The 15,741-nt window shown below is 36.6% G+C and overlaps 1 protein-coding gene across 1 annotated transcript in view; it reads left to right on the top strand.

Moving 5' to 3' along the window:
* Positions 1-15,741, top strand: part of LOC103897676 (adhesion G protein-coupled receptor A3) — a 251,679-nt gene that overhangs the window by 185,913 nt on the left and 50,025 nt on the right. The window contains exons 13-14 of the mRNA XM_009277787.2: positions 7,509-7,716; positions 8,653-8,861. Coding sequence (XP_009276062.2) covers positions 7,509-7,716; positions 8,653-8,861 — 417 coding nt within the window. The remainder of the gene's footprint in view (positions 1-7,508; positions 7,717-8,652; positions 8,862-15,741) is intronic.

Genomic DNA, 15,741 nt, shown 5'->3' with positions numbered 1-15,741 from the left:
TTATTGAAAACCAAAGAAATTGGGTGAATTGCCTTGTCTAGAAAAACAGTTGTCAAGGAGGACTATCATGTGGGTGTGGCATTATTTACCTTTGGTAAACCTATCCTGTCTCCCTTTGTGTTATCTTTTTCTTTGATTCCTCCCCCCCCCTTTCTCTTTTTCCCTCACAGTATCAGCTTAACAGGTCAGTTGTTGCTTGTAGAATTCCACCCATTTTCCTTTTCTTAGAAAAATTTTCTAAGAAAGCATTTTCTGACCATATTTTCATGGATGCATTAATAATGAAGTCCTAAATGCTGACCTATGGTTTGGAGGAATAATGCATGAATGCATAAGCAACTTCAACGCATCACACTGGAACGCAGAAACAATGGCATAGTGGTCCATATAGAAGTGCCTAAAGGGCACCACATTTTCATGCAATTTACCAGTCAACTCTTCCAAACTTGTTAAAAGCGGCCTGTCTTTGGACACAGAAGCAGACAAATATGGTAGCGGCAGCTGTGAGTGATGCTGTGAACTGTGCAATAAAGTTGTTCATTCGTGCATAGGTCTATGCCATTATCTACATGCCAAACTTGGTTCACTCATTCACCCTAAGTGCAGATTGTTTTCCAGAGCAGTCATCATTGCTCTATGACCAACTTGGTAGATTCCTAAAAAAAAAATTATAATTGTCCTTTGATTTCATGTGTCAGTTCTTTCAAAGATTTGTATGACAGTATTCAGCTCTTACTGAATTTTGCTTTGACATTTGTGGCAATTTTTATATTCTTATTATTGATCCTAACATCGTCTCCATGTAAACATCAACACTTTCACTGAGGTTAAATAAAAAATGTATTACCTGATTTTTTTCTAGTTTATTTTATATCTACCTGATTCTTTCTATATGGCAGCTCTACTTCTTTCCTTGCTCTCTTTTTAATATAGATCTGAAGAACTTACTGCTGTATGTAAAATGTTTTTGGCAATTAACACTGTATCCATCCATTTCTTGAAACTTAAAATACTATTTTGTTTCACTGATCAGTGGGATTTTTTTTTCCTTTTCATAGGCTTTCTGGTTATACTCATTGTCCTCTTTGATCTGCTAATCTATTCTTGATCTTTTAAGTCCAGTTAACTTTTATCAATTGATTTCCGGAGTTTGCCAAGTTTTCAAATTTGAAATACAAAATCCTAATGTGGAGACTACATTTATTTTTTACTTTTATTAGAAAAGGGTTACTGATGATCAGGTTTTCCAAATTCATAGGCTTTCTGGTTATACTCATTGTCCTCTTTGATCTGCTAATCTATTCTTGATCTTTTAAGTCCAGTTAACTTTTATCAATTGATTTCCGGAGTTTGCCAAGTTTTCAAATTTGAAATACAAAATCCTAATGTGGAGACTACATTTATTTTTTACTTTTATTAGAAAAGGGTTACTGATGATCAGGTTTTCCAAAATTATTATATTACCAGCTTTTCTAAAATTTCCATGCTGTTTGCTAAATCTAACATTTCTATAGCAGAACTCTAGAAAACCTTTATTATTAATTACACACATTAAAAACACACATTAAGATGGTTTTGTACCTTTTCATACAATTTGCCTATATTTCTTGTTGATGCCACATTTTCACTATGCATTAAAACAGCATTTATGCCTGGCTAGAACAAAGATATCTTGGACTCTGTACTTAGGTTTCCAGATATTGAGATGGATGTGGACTGCAGCATTACTCCGTAATGACTTTATCACATAATAATCCTAACATGCGTAGCAATTTCATCTCAACAGCCAGGTGATTTTATGTTGCATTTTTGGTGGTACCTCTTCATTTCTCTCTAGGAATCTATATAAATTCTGCTTTTCACTTGCTAGTCATCCCTGAGCCTTTCCAGACTTGTGTTTAAACAGCAGTCTAAAAAGGGTAGTTAAACTGTAACAAATCAGGAGGAAGGTTATATAGATAAGTTAACACAGCTGGGGATCTCCGACTTTCCTTGCTTGGTACCCTCCCATTTAAAAAAAAAAAAAATCAATCCTACCTATTTTAGGACCTGTCAAATTGTTTATCATTGCGTATGTGTCTTGTATAACCATATTTCTTCAAACTGGCATTGTTTCCATTCTTTTTACAGCACGTTTATTTTGCATTTTCCCACATAGTCTAAATTTTGGGGGTTTTTTGTTGATACTTTTCATACCAGAAAAAGAGATCAGTACTCATATAGAGTCTACCTAAAGCCTCACAGTGCTGGGCCAAATGCCTGCCCTTATCTCATATATCATGTGCTGAGATAATTCCAAAGGAGTGTTATTTAAATATCTACCGGGAGAGACAGCTGAAAAAACAATTTTGCACTTTTTTGTTATGTTAGCCGCCAAACCTTTAACATAAACTCCAAACTGAAATCTTCAGTTGCTTCTAAGGAGCTGCTGTCTTGTTTGAGGGCCTAAATAAAATCTATTGTATATGTATAAATACTTTATTTGCTTGATTTTATGATGATGACCACACTGTTAACTCAGTACATATTTAGTAATATATGTTATTACCTGTAGAGCTTAGTTTCTACTTTTTGTTTACTGCTCCTGTAACTTCATCTAGCTTGTGCCTATTTTGGCAACGCCCATGGATCTTTAATAATATAATATATGGCATCTTGCATCTGAATCTATAAAACACCTCATCAGATTCTTTAACGTCTGGAAGCAGTGGAGCTGCTTTTCCAGTTCCCTGCCATGTGTTCAGGTGATTTCATTTACTCCTTTTTTTTTTCCCCCCTCCAGTTTTCTTCTGACCTCTTGTTAAGGTGCTGGTTTTTAAGTTAAGGAAATTGCCGACTGGAAAAATATACCTTATGACTGTTCTGAGAACTCAGAGTTGGAGGCTTTCCGATGAATTATGTTTTATCTCAAACAGAAATACTGTGCTTGAACTCAAAATCAGTCTAGTATCAAGGCATACGCAAGGAAGAGCTACTGAAAATAATTTGATTTATGTCATTTTACAGTGGTTACCGAGTATCTTCCTTGATAATGATTGTCTGATAATGGGTGTGGTCTCTCAATATTATGCTAAATTTTAGACAAGTAGAACAAGATAATGGGGAAGCAATGCTGAAAATGGGGGCAGATCTCTTTAAAGAATCATGAAAGTAGAAGGGCCAACATATCACAAAGGCACCTAAGGCAAGAGGCTGTCTTCCCTAAACACTTAAAAACTCCTTGTAAATGCTAGCACTGATTATAAGGAAGGGACTGCTGACCAGAATAAAATGCCTGGGGAAAAACTTCACTTTAAATCTTTCATTTTCCCCTTAAAACATTTTTAATAAGGGTCACACATGCATGAGCTGCAAAAATGTCAAGAGTCTATAGCTCTCAATATCTTGAGGACCATTTCCTCTTTAGAATTAGGTTTTCCATTCAAATTAAAAACTTTTGGGATCCAGTTGAATTTATTTGTGCTGTTTCTGTTCCTCAGATATTTTGAAAAATTCCACACACAAAAAATTAGCTCTGAAATGGAAACAAAAAATGAAACTTCAAAAGTACTTACAAAACTGTACTTTCCAAATTATGATTCAGAGTGTTCAAAACAGCCTTTCATTTGGCTTTTTGGAAAGTTTCCTGGGTTCCAAGAAGTCTTGGAAGCCAGGAGTCCTAGGAGCCCTCCCAGAAAAATCCTCAGAGCTAGTTTAGAGCTGATAAGCCCTCTTTCCATGGCTGCAGGTCACACAGCAGATTTTTTAATATCTGGGCAGATGACATGGGAGATAACTGGGAGGTTTTGAAATTTGCATCATTTTTATCATATTTATGCACAAATAGGTGGATGTCTGTGGATAGATTTCATTTTAAAACACTGGCATTTTCCAGCAGAAAAATATTCCTTAGAAAAATCTACAGTATGTTCAGGATTTCCTTTTTCTAATGAATGCCAGTCCAATCCAGTTAATAGGACTAAAAGTGAAATGGAGTCATGAAGGGATTATTGACATTCTGTTTTGAAAACACTCAGAGAATGTCTAAATCCTAACTTAGTAAATTGCTGACACAGACTCTAAGCTTTTCCAGGGAAAATATGAGATGCTGGTGCTGACCTGTGTCATTGCAAAGCTGCAGCTCCCATGCAGGACACTTGATGGTGATTCTGCCTCTAGTGCTCTTTCTCCCCTCTTAGAGGTGGAGCAGCTTCCTGAGATGCTGCCACTAGCATGCTCGGAAATGTCAGTTCTTATGTGATGTGGTGATATGGTGTCCAAATAAAATCTTTAAAAATGAGATGTTTTATGTGGATTTTGAAACATCTGAAACACAGTCGTCCACTCAAAATTTGATGTTACTGTCGTTGGTTTTAGTAATAATCTGTTCCCATATTGTGTTTCATCTCTGGACTCTGGAACACCTTATAGAGCAAAAGAAATACCATCATTTTTATTTCACTAAGTGAGAGGGAAACTGAGGCAAGAGTGGGGAACTGACTTATTCATCACCACACATAAGATTAGCAGGATCCAAGACTGAGCCTCCAGTCAGGCTCCATCCATCTTCTACCACAATAACAGGGATTGCCTGAGTGCTTAGATCATCCCTCTCCTGTGAATAATGACTAATGCTATTGGAAAGAAGATTCTTACATATCTTAGATGTAAAAATTGTTCACAAATATTTACTCATGTTCTTAAACAGCATTGTGAATGTGTGGGCACTCTCAATGTGTGCATTTTTCATTAATATCCTAGCACAGGAGCTTGTTGGCAGGCATGTTGCTGTAGCAGACAGTTTGATGTTTAATTCCGAGGAATTTCTACGTAAAGTAAATATTTGATGTGCAGCGAGTAGTTTGACTTTACGTGTACATTTGTCCAGTCAAGGAACAGCCCTGTCCCTTTGCCTTTCGCTCCACCAGACTGCCTGGACTCAAAAGAAATTGTTTGAAATAACAAGTACACATAGGGCAGTGGTCACAATTAAATTGTGTCCCAGGAAGTGACTGTAGACATTATTTAGCCAAGATTATTAAATAGTTAATGTTATGGGTATTCATATTCTTGGCACATTTTGAGGAGACAAATAAGGAAAAACACTCCTGAACTCTAATGAGGAAATCGTTTTCTGTAAATGTGCCTTTTTGTCATGTAAGTAATTTGATGTTGCTGCATGTGTGAGATTTGCTCAGTCAGCCCGAGGAGTGCGACCAGTCCACACTAAATCCATTTGTAGGCTGTGTACAGCTTTTCTTCACTGCATTTGACTTTGCCCCTGTGAGGCGAAGCTGTAGTCTGTGGGTAAGACTTGGGGCACCGTGATCGGGTTCCTTTCTTTTATGCTACATAGTGAAGGGTCTCTGTGTGACAGGGCGATAGTGAGGAGGTGAGGGGTGGACATCACCTTGATCTTTCCCCAGCTGTGTGACCTGTCATCAGACCTGCACGCCAGTTCTCTGTGCCTCAGGTGTGTGCAGCTTCTTCTCTGCGCCTCCCAGTCTCACAGCCAAGCTCTCTCTACACCATTACTTTTTCCCATTGGTATCAGTAAGTCCCAATGGAGAAGAAATTAGATAACCACAATGAATTAGACGATTTCTCCTTAGCAGAAGTGCTATAAACCTGTTGTTTTCTCTGGCTTGTGTAGGACTGCTTTTGTCAAGTCATAGCACATTGTTGCTTATCCCAGTGCCTTTAGCTGTTGGTTTCATTATCATAAGCTTATTCAGATGCTTCTAGCTTTCTCTTTTTGTGTATAATAAGTAATTAGTGTAACTTAATATCTCATTGTTGTTGCTTTTTCCAGCACAGAATAATAATAAAAATCCAATATAAATATAAAGTTAATCACACTGTAACTTCTCTTACACTTCTGTACATCTCCAGATAAGTCCTCAACAGTGATCTGGGGTTTGACAAATGACACTTCTAAAAATTTCTGTACATATGTATTGATAACAATTTCATGGCCAAAATGGTATCATCAGAGGTTCAGCATATACAGATACTTTGGGTTATCATAGAGTAAAATATGTCTTTTTAAGAAGTGTGAGATAAAGCCAATTATTATAGCTTTAGTGAATTAGGCAGTGGAAACAATCTAAGGACACTTAGCTCAGTTATTTCCAATTAAAGCCTTCACAGAAATTTTAAAATCTAATGTAGAAATGTCCTGTTGCTATTTGCTCTGTTTTTCCTGAGTATTTTTAATAAGTGGTATCACCTAGATTAAATACTTATTTTAAAAAGGAATTTTTGGCATTTTTATTTTTAAAATCACAAAAACTTTCCAAACTATACATGGTAATAAAGAGAAAACTGTACAAAAGCCTTTATCTGTTTATTTAAGCATCCCAATGACATCACAGACTACTCATGCTTTTTGCCCATATTTATCATGAGGTCACTAGATGCTTCTCATGTTCATTTTAGTTCGCTGTTCTCTGTTGTACCTTTTATCTCTCACATGTGTATTTCTCCCAGCACATGGACATATATTAATGTCATGTTTGTTTACATGATGGTGAAGATTATTGTTTTACTTCTCAAAGAGGTAGCGCACATGTGCTATGAGGAAACTGTGTGATAATCTATGTAAATTATGTGCACAGAAGCTACACTTTGCCCTTGGGGGAAATGCAAATTAGAACATTTTGTAGTTTGTTTGTTTTTAAATACATACACTTTTCACTTCAAGGCTCAGGACAGACTCCCTGTTTATTTTCCCATTGCTCATCATTTGTTTTTTCTTGTAAATATCTCAGCCTTTAATGATTAGTTTGCTACTTTGGTAGGAAAAAAATGCTTGATGAGTGAAGTCCTCCGAACATAATGTTTGGTGTATTTTATAGCTCTGCTGTAAGGGAATTATCTGCTTGTAGAAGGGCATATAACACACTCACAATTCAAAGCTATTATAGTGATCTGACAGTCTTCATTCATTTTCTCCTAGCGCCGTCTTGGTTTCTTCTGTTACATTAGTGCTTGTAATATTTTTTAATCCTGCATTACTAAAACACAGAGTTAACTGATTTTCCTTATATGAAGCAAGAAAAACATATTCATAAAATGTGTTGTTTGCTGCACTTGCAGTTCTCTGCTGATGTAATTTTTTGTATTAATAAAATTATTTTTATACTCTTTAAGTACCCTTTCGGAGAAATGTTCAATGTAAGTTGTCTGATTCTGTTTTAAGTGAAGGAGAAAGCCTGGTAGAGGTTGTCTCTTTAAATCAGATCTGCAGTGTTGATGGACCCTCTAGCAGGCACGGTAAGAACCATTCTCACCTCTGCAGCAGGGAGCTTGACCATATAGACTCTCACATTCAATCAAAACGTTTTCCCTTTTAATATGCACTGTACCAATCCTATTCCCATGGTTACAGCTCGTGCTTCTTTGGTTGCTTCCAGTCTGTTGGAAAAGGAAGGCAGCACACATTTCTTGTACAGGAGTTTAAAACATCATGAAAGCAGCCCTGTTGTGATTTGCATTTTAAATGTTTCTTTTTTTTTCTCATTGTACAGAATGCTGTAGCAGTAGCTTCAGTTCATTTGCCACAGACTGTCTTCTCTCAGTCTTCAGCCTGGCAATCTGTTGATAACTCCACTTGCAAGCTACAGTTTATTGTCTTTCGGAATGGAAAACTCTTTCCTAGCACAGGAAACTCATCAAATCTTGCAGACGATGGGAAACGTAGGACGGTTGCCACACCAGCTGTTTTTGCTAAAATAGGTGAGGAGTTGTTATGCATTATTTCCTTTAATCTAAAAGCTACGGTATACTTGGTTATGTAGAGAATAGAGCAGCAGAGTGTACAGTGTGCTGAGAGGCTGGAAACAGTCTCTTTCTTTAGTACAAATGTTCGCAATTGTTCCTATCTGCATGATTTTATTCAAATTATCCTGCAAATAAAGAAATGCACTTGCTGTATGACTAGAATGCCAATTTTGGACTACTGTTTGTTGACAGTGTTGTTACAGATGCTTGTTTCTTAAAGCACAGTGCTATAGGAAAGAACCTTGTCTTACTCTTTACAATGAAAATTGCAATGTTAACGTCCTAGACACTGATAAAAATAAGGCTTTTGGAGTGGGAGTAGTGCCCTGTTGCATGTATCAATACTCACCAGTATACTTTCTGATACGATGGACATAAAACAGGTGTTGTTAAAGGCTTTTGTCTAAATGTGATATATTGTATGTGCTAGTGAGTCCTTATTTGATTAATTATTCACACAGGCAATTTTACTAATTTTATTTGATACTGAATAGTGCTGTCATTTCTATTAACATTTTTAAAATGTTTAAATGTGACTTTCAAAGTGCAGAATTGTCTCAGCTATTAATCATACCATGAAACTGAGCCGTTTCTGCAGTTACATGGGCAATAGTTTAACACTGGTTGTAACTGAAGAATCTGAAACAAAAAAAATGTGCTTTGTGAAGGACGATTAGATCATTTGGACGCATTATGGGACTGAAAGGTTCAGATTTATTTATACTATTGCAAACTTTTCTGCATGTGAGCACTACCTTTGATTTTGACCATTAAGAGTATACGTCTATTGCTTTTTTCCCCATCGTTTAGTGTATCTGATCTCTTCACACAGCATTCATCAATAAAGGGTTTTCCACTCCATCTCTCTGATTCAGTTTGTTGCTTTTGCAGATGGATGCAGTTTTGGAAACCTCACCAGCCCTCTTACTATAGGGTTGAGGCACTTTGCAAGGGGTATAGACCCCATTGCAGCCTTCTGGGATTTTGACCTTCTGGATGGACATGGAGGCTGGTGGGGAGAAGGGTGCCACATAATTAGTTCTGCAGGCAATATTACCACCATTCAGAGTACACACTTCAGTAACTTTGCAGTGCTAATGGTAAGTATATGACTTAGCAAATATACCTATATTTCTCTCTCTCTCTTTTGCCATACATATATGTTCTTTTTATGTGCATCTGTACCATTCTTACTTGTCAGTAACTGACCTTCTGTTTTCTATAATGTTTAGTATAACACAGTCTTAAAGAAAGTAAGTTATTTAACTGCTAGTAAGTGAATAAACCTGGTGGTCAGTTTTAATATCCAGTGAGAGGCCTAATCAGAAATGATGTTAAATTCAGTCTTACAAATGAAAGTTCCATCAAGAAATGATTAGCATGTAATGGTTATAAATTATAGGACAGGGTTTAAAAATGTATACTCCTGTGTGCTTTTACATCAGCACATCTCAGAGGCTGGTCTGCTTTTGTTCTTGCCCTGCACTGTGTTGATCATACTAATTAGTTGCAGGCATACCGCAATGTTGAATCATTTAATAAATGGAGAGGAATAACATCTTCCGCTCTTTTAAGTAAGGACAGTGCCATCCTTGTTGATCCTGTAGGAGTTTTAGTTTGTATACCAATGCTGATAGCCTTCTTAGGAAATTGCTGTTCGTGAAGAAAAATATTTCTGTGCAGTGCTAACACATCAGCCTGCTTTGGTCTGTTCTCAGTCACACTTACAGTTCCCATTGCAGTTATTTAACTATCCTGCTTAACAGAAAGTTACTTTCATGAAAGCAAAAATATTATGCGTGCAATAATGACCTGTTATTATTCAGGGAATAAAGGAAAGCAAACAAAAAATGAGAGGTTTCTAACATATATAGGTGAGAAAATGTTTGCACCGTTAAAAATATTTTTTATAAACCAGTTGTAAAAAGATTAGCCAGATGTGTACTATTAATACCAGATTGATCCTGAATGCCAGTGCATGATTGCACTGTAGATGCTGCTTGTGTACGTTACAGAAATGTTTATAGTTGAGTAAATAATGTACTCTGTGTGTGTGTAAGGGACAGCAAACGTAGGCGACAGGAATTGCGAGGACGTGTGCAGAGAATACCAATCTGCTGCTGTCAGATGGAGCCCAGATGGCAGCCAATCATAGCACAAGGCTGTGGCACCCACGAGTTAAATGCGGATATTATCGTCCACTTCGTAAGAACTGATTTCCCTCAGAGTTACTTGAACATTTTTTCACCCATTCCAGAACTGTTCAGAATTGAAGAGCTGTTCCTAAGATTTGGCAACATCAAATATACCTCATATTCTACAGCTTCTATGAGTTCCCTTTTTTCCCCCAGCCGCTTGTTTCCCCGAATGTGAAACATAATTTTGCTTTGAGGATGTTTTTCTAAATTCATTAAAGAAAGCACCTGTTGACTTTGCAGGTGCCACACCCAAAATGGCTTCCTCCTCCTTCAACTGCTTGGGTTCAGCCTGTTCTTCTTAAACTTTGGGTAGTTATTAAATGTTAACTAATTGCTTGCAAACAACCAATTTCATGGTTTCATTTTGTTTGCAAAAATCATATACTGATATCAGGGCTACAATTAATTTTTGGTTTGTAAAGCCGAATGCACATTTATCTCTGATAAGATGTAGCAGGTTGGTTTTTCTACAACCGTAAGGGCAACTGAGGCACCTTTTACTGCGGCTTTTGCATCTGGTATGTAATTCTGGTTTAGGTCTTGTGTTTGGTTTTTTATGGTAATTCAACTTTGCTTTTTTTTCTGTGTGCATCTTCCATTCTTATCTGTGCAAGACAAGAAAATAGAATCTTGGACTCACCCTTGCTTTGCAATTGATACGGTAGCAAACAATGTGATATGTTCCTTAGCTTATGTTTCACAGTCACTTTTAAGGAAAAAGATGCTTGACCTTAGGTCATTTTTATATATATATATATATACACACACATGCACAAATATGTCTTCCAACTGCTGTCTTTCTAAAAAGTTATTGAAAAACTTCTGTAGCTTTGTTATGTGCAATCATTTTCATTCAGGTGTTATTTCTTAATCAGTGTTTTGTGGCATAAAGTCAGGGATTGATTTATTTGATAGAGACTGTGCTTTTCTGGGCAGTTCAATTCTCATACCAGAAATGAAAAATATTTCATTGTTCTGCTTAGCTATTGATTTATAATATGAACAATATAAAGTGCCTATGTGTATCTTCTTAATTCACACCTTAGTGCCTAATATATTTCAAAACACTAACAAACTGACAGCAAATTCAAAATAGCTAGCATATGGTATGTAGCCAATGAAATTAGCTACAATATCATGATACATGTTATTAATCTATAATTCTCTATTAAACTATAAAAATTCATAGTTGATTGTTATGTTTGGGGGTAATAGCAGAAAACTAAAGTAGTATCTGTAAACTGAAGAGCAGCAATAAAGCAACAGTGATGAAGGTTTACGTTACCATCAGAATAATGTATAGCCTGCTGTGGAACAAGATGAAATAGATAGAAGCCTCAGTTAATCCAACTGTCCATTTTATAGCTAGTACAGCACACGTTCTGATTTTTCATCTTTTTAAACAGTAAGACAATGTTCCATGAACTGCTTTTATAAAAGTCGTTTCTGCCTATGAGCAGTAAAAGGGTTAAAATAAAGGTTTCATAGAGTCCTTTTTTAGAAAGGCAGTAATCAAGGATTTATCAACTACGATTGATAATTAATAAGCATGAGCATACTTCAAGTGAGAGGACTCATTTAGAGCCATTTCATTTCTCTCAGTGACAGTTGTTCAAGTGATGTCAATGAGAGAGAGTACAGTTTGGAGGTTGGGTTGGAAAAGAGGTACAAGTTCCTTCCCTCACACTGCTCTCATGCTTTCACTCTGCTCTGGGTTGGGCCAGTGGATGGAAGTGAAAAAGTAGTGTCAGACATAATACAGCATTATCATTTTCTGATCAGCTTTTCAATGGTATGTCCTAGGGATGAGAGTAAAATACCGTGAACTAAACTCGCGAGTTATATTCCTGCCTTTCCCTTCATATACTGTGTGTTTAGACCAGTCCCCTATTTTGTCTTTTCTTGTTATCTGTAGGAGGAAGAGAGACGGTCACACTCTAGGTTTTTTTGGAGGTGGCCAAAGCCCTCTAGGGTCTTGAACTATGAACCTCTGCAATATGATTTTCTGTTTTAGAGTAAAATTATGAACACTTACATTCTGAAGCTTTGGTATACCTAATTATAAGTATTTGTTCTATAAATACTATGTATTTGTGCTCTTTTGTGAACTGAGCTGTATATCAATATTCTAATTTTTCAAGACTGTTTGTGTATGTTATGAGCAATCTAGTGCCCTGTAGCCATAGTATATCTGAATAAAAACTCTTCAGGAGATAACAAAAATATCCAACAGCAACACTGAACTTCAAATTTGCTGAACGTATGTTGACATATGTTGTCCTTTGTTCTTCCTTTCATTTTTCTTAGAACAGAATGGCAATTCACTAGTGATGGATATGACTGTAATTGTATACAGCATTTCCTTTTCCCCCTCGGACTGCTTTGTCAATAGTAATTTCTGCAAATCTGCCAAATAAACACTAGTAAAATTCTTAAATCTAAGTATGCTACTTCTCAATTAACATAAATTTGATTAATAATTATTGTTAGCATTTTTGATTGTAATCCTGAAGATAGGTTAAATGAACATAAAATCATAAACAACTCCTTTCCTGTTTTGTCACAATGTATCTTATTATTCCAAACAACATAGGTGGGTCTTTTGTTGGATTTTTTTTTTCTTTGTGAGTGTAAGGAGTCATTATTTGCAAAAGTAGCATACATTCAGTGGATGGCTATTTGCAATAATTAGGGCTGAGGAGACTGAGCTGACAAAAACAGAGCAAATCTGAAACTATGCTGGAAGCAAACCTTGGAAAACTGTGTGAATGAGAAATTGAGGAGAGGCAAGATACTAGGAAGGGATCACGCTAAGAGTTAACAGGATTTTTCTCCTGTTGTTTTACAAGCATTCCCTGAATCTTTTAAGTCTTTCCAAATTGGTAGGATCACAGTACCACAAAAGCTACGTTTTAAGTATTTTCAGTGTAACTGGAGACAATTGCAGAATTTCATGAAGTTTAATTCTGAAAACAGTCTTCTAAACTTCCATGTTTCAGGTCTTCTCCAAATTAAACAGCCTGTCTAAGCCTTTTGAGAAATTAATTCATGAGTTGGGGAAGTATTATGGAGATGTCATTTAGAAGGTTGACATAATTACAGTATTTGACATTTTCCCCATAAAGAACACAGGGTTTTCTCGTAACAGGCTATGGAAACGTGGTTCAGTACTTTGAAAAATCAGGCTGCTTAAAAAGAGAGGTTTAAGAATGAATTTTCAATTTTTTTGTATTTAAACACCTACTTTTACACCTACAGAATAGACCTTAGCAGAGTTTAAGCGACAAAGACTATGAAAGTGATCCAGAAAGTTTACCTGATATCTGCGAAATTAACATTTGGTGTAGTGGGAACTGCAAAATTCCCTGGAATTAGATTCCTCTGCATGTGCATAGATGCTTCCCAGTGTGAAGAGCTAGATTCCTAAGCTCTGCTGTCATTCAGAGGCCTGGCAGAGGCACATACTCTTCACCAAAGTCCTCAGCTGGCATGTACTGCTCACCTAACAGAGAATGCTTAGCCCATATGGACAGTATTGAGTCCAGCTTCCCAGAAAAGGTTGCTTTTTTCAGAATATTCCTCAATGTGCCAATCTTTTGCATAAAGCCTTGGAATTAGAGTACTCATAAGAGCAAGATCTGGCTTTTATTCCTTTCTCCTTGGGTTACATCTACTTTTTATTAAATTACACTTAATAACGTGTTATTTGCTCTGTAAAATGAATAAACTGGCTTGGTACTGGGGACAAAAATCCAGGCTTCTCTCCTTCAAAATGCACTAACTTTATAACAAATCAAGCCTCTGGCTCAAGCTCTTTCTTTCTGTTTCCTCTTGTTTTCTGTTGGCTTAATGGATCTTGCATTCTTGGTGGTGCAGCTTCAACCAGAAGGTAAAGGGATCCAGACTATAAAGGAGCTCAGTAAAATGGGTAAACTCTTGGGAGACAGGAGATGTAAGTTAAAAGACTTAGAATCTAGGTCTTGGTGGCTTCTACTGGACTCCTTTCAATTTGTCAATGTCTTTCTCGTACTGAGGTGCCCCAAACTGGACACACTAGTCAAGATTTGGTCTCAGAAGTCGCGAATAGAAGGGAATAATCACTTCCCTCAGCCTGCTGCCTGTACTTTTGCTAATATGGCCCAATATGCGGTTCACCTTATGTGTCACAGGGGCTCACCACTGGCTTGCTTTCAGTTTATTGTCCACCAGGACCCTCTGATCCTTTTATGCAAAGCTTCTTTCCAGTCAGTTGTCCCCCAGCCTGTACTGCTGTCGGGGTTACTCTGTCCCAGAGACAGGAGACTTTTTATTTCTCTTTATTGAACTTCATGAGGTTCCTGTAAGCCCATTCCTCCAGCCTGTTGAGATCTTGCCAAATGGCAGTCCTGCCCTCCAGCACATCAACTACTCCACTCAATGTGCATTGCAGTGTTTTCAGCTCTCTGTAGAGACCCAGCTCTATGGATAATTTCATATTCTGGTGCTCCTAAATATCCTAATATTTGGCACCTAATTTTTCAGTTTTGTTTTGTTTAAGTAGGAGGACTCTAAATACAAATAGGAATCTAAATCTTACCATAACTGATTTTTCAAAGGCACTTGTGTTTCTAAGTCTCTGTGGCACTTGGATACCACTTCCTTGAGGAACACCGTTTCAGGTGTCCTGCTTTAAACACAGAAACCAGTTAGACTATACTTTCTAAAGTCATACTATTACAAGCAATATATTAAAAATAAGTCTTTAATTTGCCAATATAAGTAGATGGATGACAAAAATTTACAACACTGTTTAGATAGTTTTTAGCAGCTGTGATTTTGTGAAAGTACCAGATATTTAGTATTAGTTCATTGTATCTTCCCCTCAGCTTTCTCAGCATCTGCTATTAGATGTCTCAGGGCTGCCTTTGGTATGCAATTTGTCTATACCTCTTCATACTTTCATACTGAGTTTTAACTGATCTGTATAGATGTGTCTGTTTCAGTCGATTTTTGGAATGAAGGCTCAAATAAAAGTGAAACAGCCCCATTTGCACTCTGATGTTTTTATAATTCTGATTGTTGGATGAAATAGCTGATAAAAAGTCTTTTCTGTCACTAATTTCCATCACTAATTTCTATTGTGCCTTATATGCCATGGTGGCATTTACAGCTGAAAGAAGCTGGTTTCACACCTTCTTATACGGGTGAGTGAATGACAGTTTCTCATTAGACAATATTTTACTGGCCTTGTAGTTGTGGACAGCAGTTTGCAATGGTCAAAGTCCTGTGTGTATTCATTTTCCTGTAGATATTGCTGCCATTTTTCAATATCATCATCATTTGAATCCCCTCTAGGAAACAAAATCAAACCTACCTTTTTAAAATGTAACATACAATTATGCTGCTTTGCATACAGCATGAGAAAAATAACTTTGTTTTCTGCATGCTGACTTCCCCAGGGGATTACTCAGGGGAGGCTGACAGATCAATAAGGTTTAATTATCATCAAAAAGCAGACAAGATAAATTTATTATATATCTATAATTAAATCAGTTTTCAATATACAAAACCCTTAACAAGCATATTCTACATTGGCAATAATGCATTATGATACTCAAAAGTTTTACCACTTATTTACTGTACAAGATTAGAAAAGAGATAATAATAAAAAATGAATATTTTAAAATGGAATTAGCTTTAAGATGCTGATTGTTCTTGATTCTTCTGCAGGCAAAATGGCTGTATTCCTGTAGGACATATGGCATTTGCTTTTATACTGATGTTCAAACATAGTGATTGGTTG

Source organism: Aptenodytes forsteri, unplaced genomic scaffold (genome assembly GCF_000699145.1).
Source record: "Aptenodytes forsteri isolate BGI_AS27 unplaced genomic scaffold, ASM69914v1 Scaffold15, whole genome shotgun sequence".
NCBI classification, from domain to species: Eukaryota; Metazoa; Chordata; class Aves; order Sphenisciformes; family Spheniscidae; genus Aptenodytes; species Aptenodytes forsteri.
Note: the sequence above shows the minus strand (reverse complement) of the source record. Positions and strands in the feature narration are given on the sequence as shown.